Source organism: Malaclemys terrapin, chromosome 1 (assembly GCF_027887155.1).
Source record: "Malaclemys terrapin pileata isolate rMalTer1 chromosome 1, rMalTer1.hap1, whole genome shotgun sequence".
Classification (NCBI taxonomy): domain Eukaryota; kingdom Metazoa; phylum Chordata; order Testudines; family Emydidae; genus Malaclemys; species Malaclemys terrapin.
The window spans coordinates 142604339-142629123 of record NC_071505.1 but is presented as its reverse complement, the minus strand read 5'-3'; the positions used below and the strand labels follow the sequence as shown (position 1 = coordinate 142629123).

Here is a 24785-nt window from a genome sequence, read left to right as displayed (position 1 = left end):
CTCTCAGGGCCATGGCCAAAACACGGGCCCCTTTCTTTCGCTCCTCATCATCCCTCCGATCATAAACCTTCATGGCTATTTCTAAAAGTTCCTCTATATTCTTGCCCGAAGCCCCTTCCAATTATATAGCTCACTAGTGGTAAAGGGAACATATACCATAGTGAGATTACCCTCAGGGGCTACAGTTTCCCGCAGTGGACACAAATAATTCTGTTGCAGGGGCCCTTGGAGTACCGGGCCACCCTTGCTCCTGGTGTGGTTAGACACCGGGGAGCTCAGAGAGATCGGAGGGGGCTCCCGTTTGGAAAAATCCTGGTTGCTTGGCTCACCCCTTTCAGCTGAGGCATTATCCTCAGAGATGTGGGGGGGGGATTTCAATTGAGGGTACCGGAGCCGGGAGGCCAGGATACAAAGGGGGAGGGGGCATAGGATCAGGGGCAGAAGGAATCACAGTCGGAGGACAGGATTTCTTAACAGGGGGACAGGATTTTCTAACAGGGGCACGGGCCATTAAGGTTTTAATAGTTTGTATTTTACACTTCTGTAACCATGGGGGAGGATTGGCTACGAGGTCCTGCCATATATCTATATAGGGATATTGGTCCCAATGCCCATCCCGGGTCACAATGCTATGCACTGCTTGTACAATCTCTGGCTTGAGTGTTCCCCCCTCGGGCCATTCCACCCCAAAGGTTGTCCACTCAAGAGTACAAAATCTTACAAGATTGTCTTTACATAATACAGTTCCATAATCAGCCTGGCGTCTAAACGCCTTCCAGTTTTCCAGCATACACCCCAGGGGCGTACTGGAGAAGGTGCTTTGTCCGGACCCCATTATGTTCTACCCAGGGGTTTGTTCAAGACAAAGATATCAAGGGGTTTTTAGGGATCTAGTTTTAACTCAGATATCCGCTGGGCCACGAGGTTCGGCTGACCCCCCTTGCAATCAAGATATCCTGGTCACCGGGTTTCCCCTCGCAGGAGTCTTGGGGCGGCTGAAGTCAGCTTAAGCTTCAGACCTGTCAGCAGCACTCATTCATCTTTCACACAGATCCTTTAATCAGTTACAATCTCTGTTTCCAACACACCATTAAGAGGAGAAACAAGATTACCCTTCCTATAAACAAGAGTAATCCCTGAGGTTGCTCCAAGTCCCAATAATTGTTAAAAACGGCCCATGGACTTGTGGAGTTAGTTACGTTACTCATTGGCTGTTATTTGCTTACCCTTTAACCAAAAACACAACAACAAGACATTTACAAAGCTACAATAATGTTAACATACCTTCCCGTATACAGGCTGCCTAGGGGATTTCCACTGTCCAACCCACACCTCGGGGGCGTTATTCCTCAAACCCAGGAGGTAAACGCACTTACCGCCCGAAGTGGCCGCGTCCGGCAGTCAGACTTCCCCTTCTTCTGAAGCCGTCTTGCTTCTGTGTCCTTCAGAGTTCTCTTTAGAGAGGACACAGCCGCCCCGGCCGATTGTGACGATCCGAGGCCCGAGCAAAGCAACAGCTCGAGGTGGCCACTCCTCGGAATCGCCCTCGGCCGTCGGTCAGTGCCCTCTACAGGGAGAGAAGTCCCTTCGTGGTCGCCATTTGTTAGCCAAATGGGCTCGTTTCCCCCTGGAGCTGCCCAATTACCCCAAGGAGGCACGGGAGTCTAGAAGACGGCTTCAAGTTCTTTATTGATCAGTCAGCTGAGCGGGTGTCCCCCTCGACTCATGCCAGAGGGAGGAGCACACCTTACAAGCGTAGAGCAAGCCTTTTTATACCCAGTAACAAATGACTTAACGTGCATACATTCTGCTGACCTATGGAATTTTTAAATTCCCTTTTAGGGGTATATAGAATACATCTGTTGGGGCCGTAAATAGGATACATTTGTTGAGCCTCTTTGATTGATTGTCTTGCTATATGTTCATATATGGGAAAGGGAGTTTATGGCCATGGGGAACAGCTGAAATAATAGGCGAGTATTTGGCCTTTGTTCTAACATTTGTGAGCAACAGGTCAAGAAAAGCTCTGCCCCTAGTTGGTTCCTTCAGCACTTGCACCAGGAAATTGCCCCCTACACTTTCCAAAAACTTCCTGGATTGTCTGTGCAGCACTGTATTGCTCTCCCAGCAGATATCAGGGTGATTAAAGTCTCCCATGAGAACCAGGGCCTGCGATCTAGCAACTTCTGCTAGTTGTCGGAAGAAAGCCTCATCCACCTCATCCCCCTGGTCTGGTGGTCTATAGCAGACTCCGACCACGACATCACCCTTGTTGCTCACACTTCTCATCTTTATCCAGAGACTCTCAGGTTTTTCTGCAGTTTCATACCGGAGCTCTGAGCAGTCATACTCCTCTCTTACATACAACACAACTCCCCCACCTTTTCTGCCCTGCCTGTTCTTCCTGAACAGTTTATATCCATCCACGACAGTACTCCAGTCATGTGAGTTATCCCACCAAGTCTCTGTTATTCCAATGGCATCATAGTTCCCTGACTGTGCCAGGACTTCCAGTTCTCCCTGCTTGTTTCCCAGGCTTCTTGCATTTGTGTATAGGCACTTAAGATAACTCATCGATCATCCCTCTTTCTCAGTATGAGACAGGAGTCCTCCCCTCTTGCGCTCTCCTGCTCGTGCTTCCTCCCAGGATCCCATTTCCCCACTTACCTCAGGGCTTTGGTCTCCTTCCCCCCGGTGAACCTAGTTTAAAGCCCACCCCCCCCATGAGCACAGAGCCTAGAGGGTGAACATTGCAGACAGCCTGGAGAAGGAAAGAGCAGACAAGAGAGAAGCCCAGGAGTCCCAGAAGGAGAGGGAGATGCATCTGGACGTAATGGGGCAGCTCTGGCAGCAAACACAGGTGCTGGGACTCTTTGTGAACCTACAAGTTCAACAATCCTTTGCAGTCCATGGAGAACTCCATTGCAGCACCTCCCTACACCCCCAGCAATATACCATGTGGCATCAGGGGCCAACACCCCAACACTCCACCCTGGGGGACATTAAGGACAACCACAGTTCCACATACGCTGACCTTCGAGAGCCACGGTTGGGGTGCGTGTAGCTAAATTGGACATGAATGTTCTTTCCCCTTGATAATTCTGTTCTATTATTTTACAGTAAAAGCTGTATTATCCAGTACTTTACCCACCGGAAAGCTCTAGAAACGGGCATTTCTGGTATCTCCCAATACAATAGGGTTGGCAGGTGTCCGGTTTTCGACCAGGGGACCCTGGCAGCTCCAGTCAGCACTGCTGACCAGGCCATTAAAAGTTCAGTTGGTGCCAGGCCAGCAGGCTCCCTACCTGGCTCCGCATGGCTCCCCAGAAGTGGTGACATGCCCCTGCCGCTCCTAGGTGGAGGAACGGCATGGGGGCTCCATGCACTACCCCCAGCCCCCGAGTGCTGGCTCCACAGCTCCCATTGGCCAGGAACCACGGCCAATGGAAGCTGTGGGGGCAGCGCCTGCAGGCAGAGGCAGCACACAGAGCCACCTGGCCGCACTTCTGCCTAGGAGCCGAGGGACATGTTGCCGCTTAAGGAGAGTCGCCCGAGGTGAGTGCTGCCTGGATCCAGTACCCCAAAACCCCTCCCGCGACCCAATCCCCTGTTCCAAGCCCTCTCCCACACTCCAACTCCCTCCCAGAGCCTGCGCCTTGCACCCCCTCCCGTGCCCCAACCCCCAGCCCTGAGCCCCCTCCTGCACCCAAACTCCCTCCCAGAGCCCAAATCCCACACCACCTTCCACATTCTGAACCCCTCGGCCCCAGCCTGGAGCCCCCACCTGCACCCCAAACCCCTCATCCCGGGTCCCACCCCAGAGCCTGCACCCCCAGCTGAAGCCTTCACCCGCTCTTAGTTAACAGGAACTTTTGACTAACTGGCATCCCCCATTCCCCCAACATGCCAGATAACACATTAAAAACTTAATATAGTAAAAATGTTATTTGCTTTAAAATTGTACAGATTTTTCTTTTCACTGATCTTGTTACTGAATAAAATTCTATTATTTGGAACATAATTCATCCTTATTAGTTCACACAGGTCTTTTTTTTTTTTTTTTTTTTTTGCAGTGTAGCTGTACCCTGAATCATTCTGGAAAATTTTCTCTAAATGATTCATCCAAGGTCATACAGGAAATATGTGGCAGATCAGGGAATCAAACCCATATCAACTAAGCTTCCAGCTACCTCCCCAATCCTTCCTCTATAAACATACAAAATATGTAGCAACTTTTAACTCACTTTCTTCCCAACTATTCAAAGCCGACTCAAATGTATTTAACTTCATATCTCAGACTGCTCTGGTACGTTGTAAAAAGATGTTTTAAAAAAAGGTAGACATTGGAAATTTTTAGTCACATAGTGCTTTTTGAAATGGTTAACACTGACCTCAAAATGATCTCATGTTGGGTTTCCCCCCCACTTTCAAGATTCCTTAGAAAATTCAGCAGTTCTCAAACTGCAATGTTGTATTTGAAATTGCTCCTCTAACTCCAAAAACAGATTTTATAGAATCACCTCTGTTAAAATGAAAATCTGACTACAACCTTAACAACCATAATAGTGATGTTAAACAACCACAACACTAAACACAAGCATAAATACACGTTACTACACCAAAATACATGACACAACCACAGTAAATTAAAAACACAATACACAATGTTTAAAACAACCATAATAATCCACAATAAAACTCAAACAAATTGACATACAATGGCCAAATAGTTGTGTATAATAGTTGACAGACCACCACAATAGTACACAACCACAAACACAGTGATAACAACCATTATACCCAACTCTGAAAAGCTGCAATATACAATGACAAACCACCACAATTTATGAACCATCACACGGAATGACGGCACCACACTGATAACACACCACTAAAAAATAGGAATAACAGCAAAATGAAACCACATTGATATGAAATTGCACAAAAGGACCCAAATAAACAACGCACAACAGTATCTGCAATGAAAAAACAATTACAACAGCTAGAACGCTGCCCAATGCCACATGACCACAAAAGGCAATGGTTTTGAAAAAAAGCTGGACGTGTTGTAGGCTTTCCATAATTGTTTGGATTACTATTATCGATGCAGCTCCTGGGCTGTAGTGAGAAACCAGCATTTCCATAAACACACTCATATCCCTTCCTCTAGTAGCTGGGTCAAGCCCCAGGACCCATCCCACATCCCCTGGGAGGCCCCAGAGACTGTGCCCCACCTCAGCTCCAGAAGGAAACATGGAGAGAGCTGGAACACCGTGGAGGAGCTTTAGGGGCACTGGCAGTGCTGTGCGTTCTGTGACTAGACTGTGCTGCCCAGCCCTGCTGAGCTAGAAATATGTGTGCCAAGATAACCCCAGCTCATGGTCACATCTCTCCAGGTCCCTTCTGCGTCCTAGTTTATTTCTGTCCCTCAACTCAACAGCGTGAGGCTGTGATTCTGGTGGAGTCTGTCAGACCTGATCTGCTCAGTTGCCCAGCATGACTCATCCTCCCTAAGGCCTGTGCAAGGCAGTGGTCCTGTTCCTCAGCAGTGTCTCTGGTCCTGTTAATTTCTTCCTACATTCCTGAGGTCTGAGGGAAGGCACCCAACACCTCTTTTCATTTCTCTTTATCTCACAGATAAATTTTAATGTCTCCAGCTGTTGCTTTCCACTTTACTGGCTCATCAGCCAAGTTCAGCAGTGATGAAGGAGCAGCCTGCTGCTGCCCAGCTCTGGCCTCCACAGTGGTAGAGGGCACCATGATGGTGCATGAGACAGGGAGCTCTGCACTGGCTATTTTCTTAAGGTTTACACCTATCATGGGGAATGTCTGCAAATGGGGGATTTGCTAGGAAAACCCCCAGGTTGTACGTGTGCTTGCATCCAACCCTCTTCCCATGATTATGGGAATCTGGAACAGCTGGGTTCCTCCATACAGATTTCCATTGTCTGCTCCAGTACCTCTGCTCCCTTGGTTTGTTAGTATCCCCCAAACAGAGGGAGGGGAACAGGGCTCCCCAAAGCTTTGCAATTATCATTAGTGATGTCTCTTCTCTGGAACTCTAAGCCCCTCTCTATAGGGGTGTAGGAGCCTGTCATTCTGAGTACCCCTAAATCCCCTTTGTGTAAATTTTTCAAGGAATCTCTGCTCCAGAGCTCTCAGCCCTTCTCTATAGGATTGCCAGATCTCCTGTAGGTATGCCCCAGAGAGGCCTCTCTCTAGAGCTCCCCACTCACTCTTTTCTTTCTGTTCCTCTTGTTCACCATTAGAAAGTGCTCTGCTTTAAATCCCAAGGCAAGGGCTGGGCCTTGGATTGGAACAAATTTCTCAGTCATGGCTGTTAACTTTGTACCAGCTTAGCTGAGCCTAGAGGCGCTGAGTTCCAGAGGTCCTCAAGATACAGAGGACAAGAGCAACAGAGGGTCCTGTGGCACCTTTGAGACTAACAGAAGTACTGGGAGCATAAGCTTTCGTGGGTGAGAACCTCACTTCTTCAGATGCAAGACAAGAGGACAAGAGAACTGGGAGGGCAAGGTCTTGTGGCAGAGGTAGAACTTGCCTCAGGAGTAAATCAAGAGGGGAAAGAGGAGGAATATCAGCTCCCTTACTCATCACCCATTGACCAACTGGTCTCCAATTTTCTTTGCGCTGGACTCATGAGGTCCCTTCTCTGACCCCAACTTGCCAGAGGCCGTGTTCAGATTTGGAGGATCCATTTTGTTCCTGTGCCCTAGTTTCACAGTCCACGGTGACCCTTGAAAGGCTAGCAAGGAACTGAATCATTCTCTGTCCAAGCCTGGAATTCCATCCAACAAAGCAACTCAGGGTGGGAACTCTTTGTGGCCTCAGAAGTGAATAAGAGTAGTGCTTGCATGGTGAGGGCTACACCACTGAGGGGGTCTCTGCATTAAGTAGAATTGTGATGGGGGAAGGCCAGGGCCAGAGTCCAGCCCTGGCTGGGATGGTTTAGAGAACAGAGAGGAGTTGAGGGACCTTCCACCCCTCCAGCAGGTTCTTTAGTGGGACAAGGGGCACAGCTGTTGTCCTGGCAAAGGAGAGGGAAAGAGAATGGAGAGAGGAGGTTGTTTCCTGACATCTGCAGCTCCTGCTTCACTAGGAAAACATAAAAGAGCTTCATGAATTACTGAGCAATCTCAGTCTTGGGCCTTGCCTGGTCATTTACACCTGTGCAAAGTGGAGATAAAACACTACCCCATCAAAACACTCCACATGCTCACACCACCAACTTGGCATGTGCCAGAATGTCATAAGCAGTGTTCCCAAAAGCTGAGTCACCTGAAACCTCCATCTCCCCCTCCCACCCCCCTTACGCCCCCCGTGTCACCTCTAGGACAACATAATGGCAGGTAGATTTCTGGACTGACAAATACAAGGTGATGCACATTGCAAGGAATAATCTGAACTCCCCCTACACCTTACTGGGTGCTACATTAACTGTAACCAATCAGGGAAAAGACTCATTCAGTATAGAGAGGAGATGAATGCTAAATAATGGATAGCAAGAGAAGGTAAATCAAGGGCTCCTATTTACTCTTTTTACTAATACAAGAACAAGAGGCTGTTCAATGAAATTGAAAGCAGAACACATTGAAAATTGCTAAAAGGAAATATTCTTTAACCATTACCCGACTTGTGGAACTCATTGCTCCAGGATATCATGGAGTCAAGAACTACTAGGATTCAGAAAAGGATGAAAACATCCCCATCATTACATTAGACCAGAAGAAAAGCAGGAGGGAAGTACAGATCTGCCACGTCATGTACACTCACGCATTTGGCAGGACTGTCGTATATTCCCCTATCTCAAGGAAAATGTCACACACATAATATGAGAAAAAGAGAGAGAAAGAGAAAATCTTTCTTTCATAAGGTACCCAGTTGTCTAAGAAAATGTGTGTTAGCCTGTAACCAAGCATATGCAAGTTTTAATCCTAACTCTTGCACTACCTGCTGTTAGTATTTCTGTGCGGGTCATAATAACCCATATTAATCAAGGCCTTGTGTCCTCTTACCTTATGCAGCTATCATTCATCCATTTTTTCAGATAAGAGAAATGAGTGGCTTCACTCAATCACTTCAGACAGAGCTGAGAATAAACTCTCAATCTTTAATACTACAGGCCCACATTATAGCTACACGGCCTTTTAGAAGTAACATGCCAAATCACGTGCTTGTCTGTGCTATCTCTAACCATTACACCACACTCTGCTCACAGAGGCAGAAAGAGAACCCAGGAATCCTGATATTCAGCATCCTAGTGCTGTCTCACAATAGTTGTGTAATCCATTGGCAGAGTGTGTGTTGTAGGGAACCTCTGTGACCTGCTCCATAAAGAAGTTAATAGCCTGCTTCCATTAGCAGTTGTTCAAATAGCTGATAGCTGTGCTGGGGAGTGAAGGGTCATGGATTCAAGGCCTATTGATGACTTTTGGCTATAGCTATACCTATGACCCTCTTTGAGTTAGTGTGGGAGCCCTGGAGAATTATTAAAATTATTTTATTTAGCAAAAGATTATATTGAGATGTGAATTTGGACGTTGCATCAATATTTGTTGTATTTTTAATGTTCATATAATTGTTAATAGGATTTGTCCCCTTAAGAACAAGATGGGGCATTTCATAATAGCATGTGTTTGAAGGAGATTGAGAGCAGTGTGTGGAAGATTTTGCCTGTGGGTACATCTACACTGCAATACAAGATCTGTGGCACAGTCACAGCTGGCCAGGCCACCTGACTCAGGTGCACATGGCTCAAGTTGCAGAGCTATAAAACTGCAGTGTAGATGTTTGGGCTCTGTCTGCAGCCCAGGCTCTGAGATCCAGCAAGGGAGAAGGGTTTCAGAGCTTGGGCTCCAGCCTGAATCCGAACATCAACATTGCAATTTTTAGCCCCGAGCACCAGCCCTCCAAGCCTGAATCAGCTGACCTGGGCACTGAGACCCTCAGGTTTTTTATCACAGTGCAGACATACCCTGTGTGTCAGTTCCCGAAAAGTCAGAACTAAGACGCTTCTTTTTCCAGAAAGCAAGCTTTATCCCTGAAAGTGTAACATGAACACTTACTGGGGGACTGGATGTCTCTCGGCATTGCTAATGCACTACAGAGCCTTTTGCATCTAAATCATCAACTTGAACCCAGCCCAGCTCAGTAGGAATTAAGTTGTTCCTAACTAACAGATGTTTGGTGGCCCCTCTAGGAGATGAGTTTGAAGGAGCTGACTTCCAGCTCTCCTGTTACAAACTCAACTGGAGCTGGTCGGAAAAATGCTGATGAAATATTTTTTGTCAGAATTTGCCAATTCATTGAAATCAAAACATTTTGTGGAGATGATTCAATTTTGGCCATGTTCCTCTGGAATCCAGGCAGGGTTCTGGCCTGCCAGCCAGGTCCCATTAGAAACCTGCCTATTTCCTGCCAGCTCACCTGCCTAGCTCCTTGGCAGCTCAGCCATCAGGCTGTTACAGAGCTCAGGGTTTCAGGGCAGCCTGCCAGGCACACTGCCTTGGAGTTGGAACTCCCTTCCCGTTTACAGAGAATTTTGAAATTGTGCGGTTCCATTCCAAATGGGAACAAAATCATACTTGGAAATATCAGAATTCTCCGTGAAACAGCATGACCTTTCCCTGCCCAGCTCTCCTTACAACTGTGCTTTGCATTGATTAGCAGGCACAGCAGCAAGGCCAAAAGCTGCATGGACCATGAAATACTCATTACCCCTAGAGGAAGTTACCCCAGATGAGAGTTGAGGTAGGCTGGCAAGGCAATGTGGATGGAAAGCTTCCCCTGCTGATATCCTGTAGATAAACAGGCTTTCGTTCCACAGAACAGTCAAGCCAACACCTTTCACCAGCACTAAGCACACACATATTTTTAAGATGAAGTATATGGTTATATGCAAATTATTTGAAATTATGCAAATTGTCTCATTAAATATTTTTTTAAATGTTACAAATAGATCTGCACACAAGTTGGCAACTATGGATACAAATCCTCCTAATTCAAGGCATAAACCAACCACTAAGTGACAGCAACTGGGAAAAAATTAATCCCAGGGGCAGGTTATTCCATAATTTGTCCCCGTGGGATTTCTTGACCCTTCCTCTGAAGCATCTGCTACAGAACATTGTCTGAGACTGGACTAGATGGACCACTCTGGACCAATCCAGTCTGGCAATTCCTATGTCCCTAGAAATGACTAGAGCACAGTGGCCTTGTGGCCACTCTCACATTTTGGGAATGCCCCTAGCACATCCCTTTTGCCAATGCCAACTGAGAAAACCTGGTATCAAGCCAGGAACCAGGACAGACTCTTTGGAGTAAAGGGTAGGAATGAAGTGGGCCCTCTATCCTGCTCATCTCACTCTGTCTATGTCTCTCTGCCTGACGTGAAGCCATTTTTACCTTGATATTGTCCTATATCTGCTCACGTCCTCTGAAATGGGCCACATTCCCAGGCGCTAATGAGATGCAAAAATGCCTTGATTGAGAGCGGATCTCTTTGGTTCTTATGAAATTACCAGCCCCGCCTCCCCTAACTTGCTGTTTCATCACTCTACACAACCAAAAGCCACAAGGTTCCATAGCACAGCAGATGGCTATATCTGGGACCCAACCCCTCCCCAGCCAGTCGAGCTCAGATGAAATCCCTTGGTGCCCTGGTCTCATGTCAGGCATGAGCACTGCATTTTGAGTTAGCACAGCAAAGCTAGGAGGACCACAGGATCTCTATGTATCTTGAACCCTTGACTCCCATCCCATCCTTAGCGCAGATGGAGGAAGGATGTAGACATATAGGCCCTCATTAGATATGGGTGAATTATAGTTTTAAATTTAGTTCTGATATTAGCATGAGCATATAAACTCAAAGCATGGAACCAGAAAGAATGAGATCACGAGAAAGAAGAGTTGTGTTAAACTTGTAGGGACCCTTCAAAATACCAGTGTTATCTTTTTAAGGTCTGGTCTAAAGTAACAGAAATAAAACATGGTTAACGGGGTACCAGGTGACAGGTTTCAGTGGTAGCCGTGTTAGTCTGTATCAGCAACAACAAAAACCGAGGAGTCCTTGTGGCACCTTAGAGACCAACAACTTTATTTGGGCATAAGCTTTCATGGGCTAAAACCCACTTCATCAGATGTATGAAGTGAAAGATACAGGAGCAGGTATAAATACACGAAAGGATGTGGGGTGCTTTACCAAGTGTTAAATCAGTCTAACAAGATAAATCAATTAACAGCAGGATACCAAGGGAAGAAAAATAACTTTTGAAGTGGTAAGAGAGTGGCCCACTACAGACAGTTGACAAAAAGGTGTGAGTAACAGTAGGGGGAAATTAGTATTGGGAAAATTAAGTTTAGGTTTTGTAATGACTCAACCACTCCTAGTCTTTATTCAGGCCTAATCTGATGATGTCTAGTTTGCAAATTAATTCCAGTTCTGCAGCTTCACATTGGAGTCTGTTTTTGAATTTTTTTTGTTGAAGAATTGCCACTTTGAGGTCTGTTATTGAGTGACCAGTGAGATTGAAGTGTTCTCCCTCTGGTTTTTGAATGTTATGATTCCTGATGTCAGATTTGTGTCCATTTATTCTTTTGCGTAGAGACTGTCCAGTTTGCCCAATGTACATGGCAGAGGGGCATTGCTGGCACATGATGGCATATATCACATTGGTAGATGTGCAGGTGAACGAGCCCCGGATGGTGTGGCTGATGTGGTTGGGTCCTATGATGGTATCCCTTGAATAGATACGTGGACAGAGTTAGCACCGGGGTTTGTAGCAGGGTTTGGTTCCTGGGTTGGTGTTTTTGTTGTGTGGTGTGTAGTTGCTGATGAGTATTTGCTTCAAGTTGGGGGGCTGTCTGTAAGCAAAGACTGGCCTGTCTCCCAAGGTCTGTGAGAGTGAGGGATCATCCTTTGGAATAGGTTGTAGATCCTTGATGATGCGTTGGAGATGTTTTAGTGGGGGGTTGTAGGCGACGGCTAGTGGCGTTCTCTTACTTTCTTTGTTGGGCCTGTCTTGTAGTAGGTACTCTTCTGGCTCTGTCAATCTGTTTCTTCACTTCACTAGGTGGGTATTGCAGTTTTAAGAACGCTTGATAGATATTCTGTACGTGTTTGTCTCTGTCTGGTATTTGTAGGAGATTCTGTAGGTGTTTGTCTCTGTCTATCTACCAGGTATAGTAAATAACTGGCTATCTAAGACACTTCTTTATCTGGCCTTAGTTAAGGTCTGCTAATGATGTCACTTGTTTGCTAAAGGGTATAAAAATATAAACTCTTAAAAGGTTCATTGGTAATAGCTGCCTGGCCAAGTTGGAGATGACCAATATGGGTCTAAACACCACTTGCTTTAGCCCATTTTAAAGTATCTTGATCAAATGCTTATCAATGTTTTGTTGCTGTTTGGATGTAATAAATTGCTTATTATTTAGGCTTTTGAGGCATATTTAAAGCAAATGTATAAATACAGTTCAGCCATTGGATTTAATAAAAGAATTTATGGTTAAATTGGTGTCTTGGAAATACCCTGCATAAATAATAATAATTCTAATAGAAGGAGATGCCAGCTTCTAAAAATAGCATACATGAGGACTCTGGCTGGTGCAGTCACCTCAGTAAGGGGCCCTCACATTGAGGAGGGAGTTGTGGGTGTCCATTGTCCTGGGAAAACCTTCTAGTCCCACTGGATTCAATGGGGCCTGGAGCTTCGCACTTCTGGTCTGAGAGGTGACGTTGACTGGGCATTGCCCCAGTCTCCCTCTATCCCAGCATTCCCCATACCCCTGACCTGGAACCAGGCTGCTGAATGATGGTGGGGGAAGGCCCCAGACCAGCTAACTGACCCCACCATCCAGACTGGGATGCTTTGGCTGCACCTGGGAAATTACCTGCTGCTGACAGTGGGTGTCTTCAGTATTTGCAACGGAATGAGTGCTGAACCCAGCCTGTCCTTAGCTACCCTTACAGCTGAACAGTGCCCAGAACCAGCTCAGAAACCAGGGCTGGACCTTGCTCTGTAGCTGTAACACATACACTCCAGCCTATACACACATACTCACCCCAGCCTGCCCTCTCCTGTCCACATGCCCCACTCACACCCAGTATACCCTCTGCCTCACACACACACCTGTCACCCACACAGGCCAGTCTTCCCTCTCCCTTACACACATGCACAGATCTCACACCTGTAATACACACCCTCCTACTCTCTCTGAGTACACACACAACTGACACTTGTAACGCATCAGCCTGTCTGCTCCGTAATCTAGACATGCCCGCACACCTGCAGGGCACACAGACACCAGCCTGGCCTCTCCCAGGCTAACGCGCACACACAGCACCCTACACACACACTCCTCCTACTCCCAACAGGAAACAAATCGCTCGGAAGCCCAGCAGAACAACACCCGCCTCGGGGAGTGCGGAGGGGAGGGACTCACACACACACACTAATAGACGATCGATTCAGCCATTAAGCCTGGGCCCTTTATCTCCTCGCCCCGCCACCCGCCCCCCACTGCTGAGCACAAGAGATCCCAGCACCATTGATCCGGAGCCAGCGCTCCGGGCTGCTCTCTGCTCCCTCCCTGCCTCGCTCCCTCCATCTCGCGCTCGCTTACTGTCACTCCGGCTGGCGGGGCCGATCCCCGCTGCCTGCGGCGCCCTGTGGCTGGGGCATGTGGGCTGAGGGAGCTAGGCGGGCGACGGCAGAGCCGCACGCACACACAAGGAGAGATGCTCCGGTCGCCATGGCAGCGCCAGCACCAGCGAGAGGTAAGATGGGTCCCTTCAGCTCCAGACGCCAGTGTGTGGCCAGGGGGAGGGGGCTGGCCCTTCGCTGCATTTCGCCTTTTCCTCCTTTCCCCATGTTTCGGCCTTCCCTCTTCTCTAGCGATCAATAAGTGTCGCCCCCTCCAACTCCCCCGTCTCGCTCTCAGCCCATAGGGATGCATCTCCTGCCCTTGAGGTGACTGTCACCTCCACACACAGAGGCTTGTGCTCTAAGGCCTTATCACTCTTTTGGTCAGCATTCTCCTGGCCATGGGGCCCTCTGCACCTTGTCCCTGTCCCTCTCTATCCTTCTTTCCCTGGCTCTTATTCTATTCAGCCACCACTTTTTCCTTCTTTTCCTTAGTGCTCCCCCCTGCATCCCTCTGCCTTATGGCTTTGCCCCCTGCCCACACAGCAAGGCAAGGGGAAAAGGAAACCAGCTTGCCCTGTCCCCACACTGCTCCCTTCATCCCTTGCCCCCAGTACCCCTCCACTGCTTAGTAATAACCATGGCAACTTCTTTGTAACCCTTTCCAGTTTCTGTGCCTCGGACAGGAGACAAAAGAACAAGGTGGGTGGAAGAGGCCCTGCAGCTCCGGCCCTTGCACCTTTCCTCCCCTAGCCCAGACAGCGCAGCCAGACAGATACTCCTCCTTGCTCCATCTCTGTTAGGCTTTACGGCTCTCTCACTCACTCTCTTTCCTTTTGGGTCATCTTCATCTCAGACCTTTTCCTCTTCTGCCTTTCCCTGAGTCACGAGTCCATGAGCTGAACTTCCCAGCTGGCAGGATGGATGGTGGTAGGGTGGCCTTTTGACAGGAAGCCCAGGCAGGCGAAGGACCAGGGGCAGGGATCAGCCAGCAGAAAGCTTCTGAGACCCAGACACCATGAACCACCCACCCAGTGCCTGGGAGCAGATTTGGACCCCAAGGAAAACAGGAGGGGTCCTGGCTGGTTTAGTGACAGGTGTGGGTGGGTGCGTGAGACAGTAGGGGCTGGGAATTCCCCCTCCTGTCTCCTTGGATTACTAGGGGGTCTTTAGTTTCATAACTGTCTCCAAAGGCCACAGGCCTAATTGCAAGGGTGATGGTATGTTAAAAAAAGCCCACAAAGTGGGGCAGAGTTGGGGCTCTTTAAATCTAGTCATGGAGGACAGGCTGGTCCAGTAACATGCCTCAGCACCTTGGCAGAGTGAAAGGAGCTACAGGGCCTCAGATTGCAAGAGTGGAGGGTGAAATGTGAGGCTGAGGATAAAAAGAGAGGCTGCAGGTCAGGAATTGAGGAGCATCTGCAGAACTAAGAACTGGAAAAGCAGATCTGAATAGGTCAGGATAGAGAGGCATTGGCAGAGCTGTGTGGGGAGCCCAGCATTGCAATACCAGGGGGGTTGCAGGACAGGAGTGAGGGGCATTGGCAGGGCAATGTGGGAGGCCAGGCCTGGAATGGCACTGTAGGTGTTTGTGTGGGTCAGAATTGAGGAGAAGCAGCAGAGATGTGCAGATAATCCAGGACTGATATAGCTGTGGGTGCTGCAGGTCAGGATTGTGGTGCATCAGTAGAGCTGTGTATCAGGAGTCTAGGACTTGCATAGCAAGTGGATGCAGGTCAGGATTTAGGTGCACTAGCTGAGCTGTGTATATTGGCTTAGGATTTGAATTTAAGATGTGTGGGTCAAGATTTAAATGCATCATAAGAACTCTGTGAGGTGAACAGAGATGGTACAGTGGACTATGGATTAAGATTTGGGGATATTGGCAGAGAAATAATGTGACCTAAGGACTGGAATAGCAGGGGGGCTGCAGGGCAGGACAGAGAGGCATTGGCAGGGCTTTGTGGGGAGCCCAGGGCTGGAATAGTATGAGGCTAGTGCAGAGCAGGACCGGGGGCCACCATAAGAGATATGCAGGGAACTAAGGATAGGAATACCTGTGGGTCCTCCAGGTCAGGATTGAGGGCCATGAGTAGAGTTTTGCGTGAGGATCCAGGCCTCCTGGAATAGCTAGTAATCAGAATTGAGGTGCCATGGCAGAAATGTTTTGGGCTAAGACTTGAACAGCAGGATGTCTGTGGGTCAGGAGGGCACTGGCATAGCTGGACCCAGAACTGGAATATTAGGGGGATGGGAGGATACATCTCAAATGAGGGGCATTAGCAAAGCTTTGGGTGGAGAACCCAAGTCTGAAATAGCATAGGTCCTGTGGATCACAACAGAAGTGCACCTGCAGAGATGTGAGGATCTGAGGCCTGAAATCCAGGAGGGAGAGGGTTTTTAAGACATACTTGAGGTGCTTTACAGCTTTGTACAAAAGAGTTCACAACTGGAAGCACAGGGCAGGGGCTTAGGGATCAGGAATGAGGTGTGTCAGCAGAAGTGTTGTGTGTGGGGATCCAGGACCAGGATGGCAGGGGTTGAGGGAGGCAGCAGGTCAGGAGTCAGCAGAACTGAGATCAAGTACAGGGGAGCCAAACCTGGATCTACGGGGGCTGCAGGTCAGGACAGGCATGCATCTGGATAGTCTATTATCTAAAGTCACTGGGGAGAACCCTGCATAGCCTAGATCAGAATGTTCTATTTGTGTGTGTGAGTGTTGAGAGAGTTGGAGAGATGGATATATCTTAAATTGCCTTTTCTCTTTTCTCACCCTTCTGCAGTGAATCTTGATCCCTGAATCTCCAAGGGAGTCTGAGAAAAGGATCTTCCCTTCTCACTGTCCCCCAGTTGTTCACTGGTTGAGCCCTGCACCTCATCCAGAAGAGGGGGCTTGTAGGAACAGAACAAGATCCAGGGGTGGCAGAAAGGACACTGTGCAGGCCTGGTGGTTGGGGCATCCTGGACAGATTAGATCATTGCCTCTCTTTCCCCCCACCCTTTTACAGCTTCAACAGGGCTGGGGGGCAGAAATCATTAGCTCCCTGAGACTGTGGTGTTTGGTGACTGGGGGATTGTGCACTGTGCATGTGCCAACCCCACCATTACACCCACAGCCTCTCTGAACCCCTCTGTTAGCCCCCTCACCAACCCTTAAGACACCAGAACTGAGATGCCAAGATCTGGCACATAGTTGCATCCCACTGAAATATCTGGACAGGTCTGAGCCCCAGAGACACCTGTTTGCCTTGGTGGCCCCAGGAAAAAGCAGGTCTCACTCAGAGATGGGGCATATATGGATGGAGCATGAGGCAGGGGATCCATCTCGGAGGGAGTAAAGGGGGAGAGAGGATGAAACAGGGAGAAGAAATAAAAGAAAGTATGTGTGGGAGAGAGAGGGGAAGCTCTAACAAGTGATTGTGAGAAAGACAGAGAAAAGGAGGGAGACAGAAAGAAAAGAACGAGAAGGGAAAGAGAACAAGGGAGCGAGTAAGAATTGGAAGTGATCAAAAGAGTGAAAGAAACATAACAAGAGAGCAAAAGAGGGAAGGAGCGACGGATTAAAAGGGTTGCACAAAGAAAGGGATAGAGAAAAAGAGGGAACTCTTCCCATATGCCCTGTAGCAATGTTTCTTGGTGACCCCTTCTGTGCATGCCGTTTGCTTCCTGTCTGGAGCAGATGATGTGAGAGTTGTCTGCCCCTGTACGGGGTCCCTGTGCTTGATCTCCTACCCTGTCTCCAGCTCTCAAGGTGGGAGGCATGATGCATCGTGGCGGGGGCAGCAGCGTGGGTGACCTGTCAGAGTCGACCCTGCACAACAATTCATTGTGGTGGCTGGCATGTGGACTGCTAGCCCTGCTGGCCAACTCCTGGATTATCCTGAGCATCACAGCTAAGCAGCAGAAGCACAAACCCCTGGAGCTGCTGCTGTGCTTCCTAGCTGGGACCCACATCCTCATGGCAGCTGTACCCCTCACCACCTACGCCGTGGTGCAGCTCCGGCGCGAGTCCTCCGATTATGACTGGAATGAGAGCATCTGCAAAGTCTTTGTCTCCACATACTATACCCTCGCCCTGGCCACCTGCTTCACAGTGGCTTCCTTGTCCTATCACCGTATGTGGATGGTGAGGTGGCCAGTAAACTACCGGCTGAGTAATGCCAAGAAGCAGGCTCTGCACGCAGTGATGGGCATCTGGATGGTATCATTCATCCTCTCCACTCTGCCCTCCATTGGCTGGCACAACAATGGTGAGCGCTATTATGCCCGTGGCTGCCAGTTCATCGTCAGCAAGATTGGGCTGGGATTTGGTGTCTGCTTCAGCCTCCTGCTCCTGGGAGGAATCGTCATGGGCTTGGTGTGTGTGGGCATCACCTTCTACCAGACCCTGTGGGCGCACCAAAGGCACCAGAGATGTCGTCACCGGCAGACAGAGGAAGCTTCCTCCTCCTTCCCCGCCTCAACACACAATACCTTCAATGTGCCGGCCATCGTTGTAGAGGATGTCAGGGGCAAGAGGAGGTCATCGCTGGATGGCTCAGAGTCAGCCAAGACCTCCATGCAGATGACCAACCTCATCAGTGCCATTGTCTTCCTGTATGACACACTCACCGGGGTACCCATCTTGGTAAGGAGCAGGCTGCCCCTTCTCCACCCCAGTAGGCCACCAACTCACTCCCCAATCCTCTTCTCAAGGGATTAGCGGGTGTGGCCAAGAGAGGGTGGAGAATGTAGTAAAGAGGTCTCCAGCTTAGTGCAGTGCTCAGCTAGCCCCTTCAGTCTGCCCCACTGCAGGCTGCATTTTTGGAGTGGTTTAGTCCTAGTCTGAGTGCCACTGGAGAAGGGATATGGAAGCCCCTTTCTGTGTCCCTTTAGCTCCACACTGAGATCAGCCTACGATTAATCCAGCTTCCTTATTGCTTGAGACTTTAGATAAGAGACTCTCTCACCTGCCTTCCCTCCCCAAACAAGAGGTCTCTATATTTGGCTCTGTGTAGTTTCTAAAGGCATTCAGGGTGCAGGAATTTGCTTCTTCTGCAGCAGGAATATGTTTGCCTTATTCTCAAAATGGACAAGCTATTTTTTGCTCAAACTTTTTTTAAAAAATGCTAACCCCACAGTTGAAAGGCTTGCAAAGCTCTGAATTACCAGACCAAGGGGCTGGAATAGAAACTGTGCTGCAAACTTAAAAGTGACCTGCACAGGAATAAATACCAGGGTTTGTGTCCATTGTTTGCTCATGTATAGATGATACAAAAGGCCTGAAAGTTGCTAGGGGGGTTGAAGGTTTGTTTTTGGGTTGGGTTGGTTTCTTCCATCTGAATGTATTTTCTTAGTAGAAATTCAGTTCTGGTCTATCCTGGAAGATTCTATGGACAGGTGACAAACTGCTGAAATTCACAAAACTGAAAGGGAGCAATTAAGAGAAGGGAGTGTTTCAAAATCTGTGTTCTTTGCAGACACCTATTTAACTCCAGTGCATAATGAGCACTGTTGAGAAAGGATGGCTGTTATAGGGCTCAGACCTTCAGTTAACATATGAGAGTGCAGAATAGGTGCTCTCAGAGCCCCCAAGTCCTCCCGCAAACCCAGGGCAGCCGAGCCTTCACATTCATGACATCTGTAAGGGACAAAACAAGGAGACTTTGAAAAAATAAAAACCCCAAACCAATTATTTTAAGAACCCTTTGCCAATCAGTCATTTGACTGCACAGTTCACTCCCATGCGGTCTGTCTCTTCCCCCTCTCTCTTTCTGTGACCATGTATGTCTCTCTCCCACTCACTGTCTGTTTTCTTCCTACCCCCAAGGTGGTGAGTTTTTTCAGCCTGCGCTATGATACCGCCCCCACCTGGATGGTGCTGGCAGTGCTCTGGTGCTCCATGGTGCAGACCTTGCTGCTCCCCTCCTTCATATGGTCCTGTGAGCGCTACCGAGCTGATGTCCGCACCGTGTGGGAGCAGTGTGTGGCCATTATGACAGAGGAAGAAGGGGATGATGGTGAGCCCCCCCAATATTCCCACCATCTCCCTAATCACAAACCCTGCCCCTGGGACAGACAGCAAAGTGGGCCTGGCAACACTGAGTGTCCGGCCAGAGTACTTTTGGCAGGGCTAGGATGTATTCAGGGTTGTAGCTGGGGTTCTACAAATGGGAAAGGGACAACACCTTTTGTGGGTGCTGGAGCAATACATGCACCCTCCCACACTAACCAAAGGATGAACAGAATTACTCAGACACCCAAATTATGATGGTGGGGCAAGACACAGGATGTAAACCTCCAAACCACAGTGGGACCCTGTAGCAGGGTGGTTACCCCACTCCTGCCCAGAAGGGCTTAAAACAGCCCTGGGAGAGGGCTGTAGCAGGGGAAAAGCTGGGCTGATTGGGAAAGCAGCCACAGCTGTAGCCAGTGCAATCAGGGCCCAGCTGGCCCTTATAAGAGGGCGGTGGGCCAGGAAGAAAAACACTCTCTCTCTAGCTGGCTGCCTGGGGAGCTAAGCAGGGTACCTAGGGTGGATCAGTGCTGGGGAAGGGCAGCGGGAGCTGGGGAGCTCCAGCCTAGAAAAGCCCCACGCTGCAGGCCGAGTTAAGGGCCCATGAGAGGGTAGTAGGGCTGCAGAGGGGCAGCCCAGGAATAGGCAGAGGCAGCTGGTCCAACCCCCCTTGCCAATGATGAGTGGTTTACAGACTGCCGTCTGCCCCAGTGAGCGGGGGCTAAATGTAGACTGGCAGTAGCCACTGAGGCAAGGTGGGGATAGGGGATTGGGGGTTCCCTGGGGTGGGGAGACCCAGATTGTGGGTTGCTATGGTGGGCAGAACCCTTGGGCAAAGGGCACTGGGGTCCAGAAGGGACACAGGGGCCAGCGGCAGGCAAGACACCAGTCTGCAGAGGGCGCTCTGGGTTGGAAAAGAGCTAATTCCCTGGACAACCAGCAGGAGGTGCCGTGCTGGTGAGTCTCTGCCCTGCCACAGACCCCCCCCACCCCCAACATTGTGAGCTGAGCATCCATATTTCTCTCTGTTCTGGTGGCAAAACATTTGGGGATGTGAGCTGGGACAGGGTAGACCCAATACTCCCTAGATCAGTGTGGAGGGGGATAACTGGAAAGAGGGGTTTGTCATGTGGGAAGAGGGCAGACAGCAGGAGCTATGGGACACATTGAAAACAAGGGCATTTGAAAGGAGGGTATGCAGGCTCCTTGAACATGCAGTGACAGGAGATTCCCAGCTGACAGTGTTGTGCACCATTTCTCCCCATCAAGATGGGGCCTGTGAGGAGTACGGCGATGGGCGGATCTGTAAGGTGCGATTTGATGCCAATGGCGCTGCAGCTGTGAAACGGGATCCCAGGGACGTCAAGCTGCTGCCCATGAATCACATGCTGCTGCCCCACGACAGGGTGCACTATCTGCAGGTGAGTTGTAGGGACTGCAAGGGGCACCATACCCTCCAGTCCCATCTCCCTTGTGGGTCGCACCCAGATATTCCCCTCCCTGGAACTCTATTGGGGTCTTAAGGGGTCACTAGCCTCCCATATGTGTATAACCCATGGATTCCCCTCTCTGAAACTCTTTCCTTCTTTCACTCTATCTCTGAGGCTTTCCCCAAGCCTTGCAGTATCTCCCTTCCCCTCACCTTCATCTTCTCTTACCTTCTTTCAGGTCCCCATCTCCCGGAGAATGTCCCATGATGAGACTAACATCTTCTCCTCCCACCGTTCCACTCCATCCTTTCTTCACAAGTGGTCATCATCTGATGACATCCGAGTCGCCACTCCCCGCAAGCCTGGGGGCCCTGGCTTCCTTCCTCCTGAACTGCGTGACTACCACCACCGCCGGCGGCCCCCTGAAAATGAGCTAACAACTCTCCGGCAGTTTCTTGAGGGGGGGCTGCTCCCCAGAGGATCCAGCTCCAGCGCCTGCTTCTTCAGGGATGAGATTACCACATTCATCGATGAGACACCTCTACCCTCCCCAGCCTGCAGTCCACGCCACTCCCGCCTCCCACTCACATTGCGCCGGGACCGCCGCCTCTCCCTGGGGGGTGCTGAGGAGGAGGAAGAGGGTCCTGATCGAGCACGACGCTGCTCACTGTCTGGCAGCGAAGACTGGCATCTGCAGGACAGACAGCAGGCACATGAAAGGACCCTTGAAGCCTGTGAGGCACATACCTTCAGGGAGCTCAACCTATGAGATTGCATCAAAGACATACACTGCCATTGGGATTCTTAAATGAAACTTTCAATGTTCCCTTGCTCCTGGGACCCAATGGATAATTTATGTTCTCATATTTCTCAACAGCTGGCAGAAACAAGGCACCCTCCATGTATGCTGCAGTGGTTGGGGGACAAGTGCAACAGGTCTGCACGAAGGAGCCAGGGACATGAGCAGCCTGTGCCTGCTCACAGGTTATAAATATGACTTGGGGGTTGCCCTCTGTTAGCTCCACCCCTTGTTAGGTCCACGCTCTCATTAGCTCCACTCATCACTGAAAATGCCCCTGAGAGCAGAAGTGGGGACAGAATAGTATTAAAATTCTATATTTGGAGTGTCAAATGTGTGTGTTTTTAAAATGCTGTATTAATAATAACCTCATTTCCATGGCAACAAAGTGATTGACAAAATGTTTAATGAAGTTTCCCAGGCTGCCAGGGAGGGACATAAGGAACAGGCAAAGCTCCCACTGCCACCCATCTTAACAGTGCCACAGATTAGAGTGGGAGGCAGCAGATATTTAACAGCAACAGGGCAGGAAGTGAAGGCGAGTCCTGTACCAGGGAGGATTTTCAGGACACAAGAGGGATAGTTCTGTTGTCAGTCTCAGGGGTGACTTGGGCTGTATCCACACTAGACTTTGTTCCTAAAATTTCCACCCTTTCTACCACTGGTTCAGTTTCACCAGGGTACCAAGAATGGGAGTGTTAGTGTAAAAAGGCACCGGTGGCTGCTTGTGTTTTTATATCTCAACTAGAATAAAAACCACCACCTTGTACCAGTCCTGTTTCAGAGAGTGGTTAAATCTGCTGGAGATGATGAGAATGAAGACAAGGAAAAAAATATTTTGCTTATGGAGCCTGTTTACAGGCATTAGGATTAATCTTGGCTGCCTGGACTCTCAGCCCCCAGGAATGAGTAAAGATACTGTCATGACAGCATTAGATTGAGGTGTTCAGGGGACATTAGGGAAGGACAGACAGGTAAGGAGGTTCAAAGATGGGGGTTCATAGAATCATAGAATATCAGAGTTGGAAGGGACCTCAAGAGGTCATCTAGTCCAACCCCCTGCTCAAAGCAGGACCAATTCCCAGCTAAATCATCCCAGCCAGGGCTTTGTCAAGCCGGGCCTTAAAAACCTCCAAGGAAGGAGACTCCACCACCTCCCTAGGTAACGCATTCCAGTGGTTAACAGCAGGAGCTGTCCTAGACATATAATGCAACCTGGCTTTATAATTGAACCCTGACACCAAAATTCCATCCATCCAGCTGACCCTCACCCACTGCCTGTAGAGCACCTGCTGCAGACCTTCTCACTTCACAGAGTTGCCAATGCTTTTCTCCCAGATTCAGGAACAAAACCAGGGTATCCTGGAGAGGAGCACAAAGAAGCCTCTACTGTATGCAGACCCCAGGGACAGCACTTGCTGAACTTCATCCATGATGGAAACCAAAACACACCATAGCTGGTTTCCCCTTCATACCAAGGTGGACTAGTGTGTCTGTCAATGGATCAAAGGGAATGGGTGACAGGGGATGGATCACTTGATGATTACCTGCTCTGTTCATTCCCTCTGGGGCACCTGGCATTGGCCACTGTCAGAAGACAGGATACTGGGCTAGATGGACTGTTGGTATGGCCGTTCTTATATTCATGGAGCCTTTCACCTGTAGGACATCATTCCAATTCTGCCCCAGATTGAAGAGACTGGCTAGCCCAGAGGGACTGGGGAATAGGATACAGGGCCCTTTATCACTGGGGCACTGCTTGCAGCAGTGGAATCCAAAGAGTATGTTAACCAGTAACAGCTTAGACGGTCTCTCAGGTGTATTCTGAGAGAATGAACATGGGGCATCAGTTCAAACAAAAGGGGCATCAGCCTGAGAAGAGGTTGCCTTACAGATCTGGTCTAGTTTATTCATGGGCAGTGGGTAGCATAGGCAGGGCCCAGGGGAAGGCTGTGCCTCCCCAAACAGTCTTGCGTGGCCCCACCCACACTCTGCCCCCAGACCTCCTCCTGTCTACTTCCAATTCCCTTCCCGCTCTTCTGTGGCCAAGAGGCTGGGGCAGGTCGGCTGCAGCCAGTGTGCAAAAGGCCCGCGGTTGGGGCCATGCCGTGCTGCCTGCCCACCCATCCACCCACCTGACATTGGACCAATTTGCCCACCCAGGGCTCTGGAGCAGGGCATGCTCTGGCTGCACCGCCTGCCTGGGGCTGAGAGTGTGCGGGAGGGTGGCCATGGGGGTGTGTGTGCTCTGGGCTCCAGTGCGGGAGGGGTGTAGAAGTGGAGGGGCAGGGCCTTGGGCAGACGGGAAGGGGCTAGGGGCTAGCCTCCCCCAAATGCTCATTCACCAGCTGCCCATGAGTTTATGGCTGCTAAGCCAGGCTGCACCATGGTAAATACAATATTGGGATGTGATCACGAGAAACAATCAAGTTGGGGAAGGAGGGAGTGTTGTAGGTCTGTTAGTCCATACGGAGTGGGGATTGGGTTGGCCTGAGCATCCACAAGATCATCAGGTCATAGTAGATTGCAAACCCCAAGCATTAAAAAATCATGAGTTAGGACCCCAAAACATGAGAGTTTAAACAAATAATAAATGTTGGGGTTTGAGGCTTCAGGGTCATATTTTCAAGCTTTTCTCCATGCCTATGAAGGCTAGAAATTTACTCATTTTTTAAAATGAAAGTTGAGTCTCCTGTTGTCACATGACTCAAGGAGCTGGGGATTTGAGAAATGCCCCAAACATCCCAGACTCAGAATAAAATTGAGGGGTGGCAACAGTATGGAGCTGGCCTGATTTTCAGAGGTGCTGAGCCAACCTTTACTGCAGTCAATGGTGCTGCAGATACTTGGTACCTTTGCAAATCAAGACACCAGTGTCCGCCGTAATTGCTTGGCTGCCA

At 49.4% G+C, this 24785-nt stretch overlaps 1 protein-coding gene across 2 annotated transcripts; it reads left to right on the top strand.

Moving 5' to 3' along the window:
• Positions 1–13493: 13493 nt before the first annotated feature.
• On the top strand, positions 13494–22218 carry GPR162 (G protein-coupled receptor 162). Of its 2 annotated transcripts, XM_054041686.1 has the most exons (6): positions 13494–13795; positions 14330–14363; positions 16445–18288; positions 19471–19660; positions 20926–21077; positions 21325–22218. In XM_054041686.1, the coding sequence occupies exons 3-6, from the start codon at positions 17422–17424 to the stop codon at positions 21853–21855; spliced, it is 1740 nt and encodes a 579-aa protein (XP_053897661.1). In that variant the 5' UTR covers positions 13494–13795; positions 14330–14363; positions 16445–17421; the 3' UTR covers positions 21856–22218. The 2 variants fall into 2 exon arrangements, with proteins under 2 accessions (XP_053897661.1, XP_053897653.1); XM_054041678.1 differs by lacking the exon at positions 14330–14363.
• The last annotated feature ends 2567 nt before the right edge of the window (positions 22219–24785 follow it).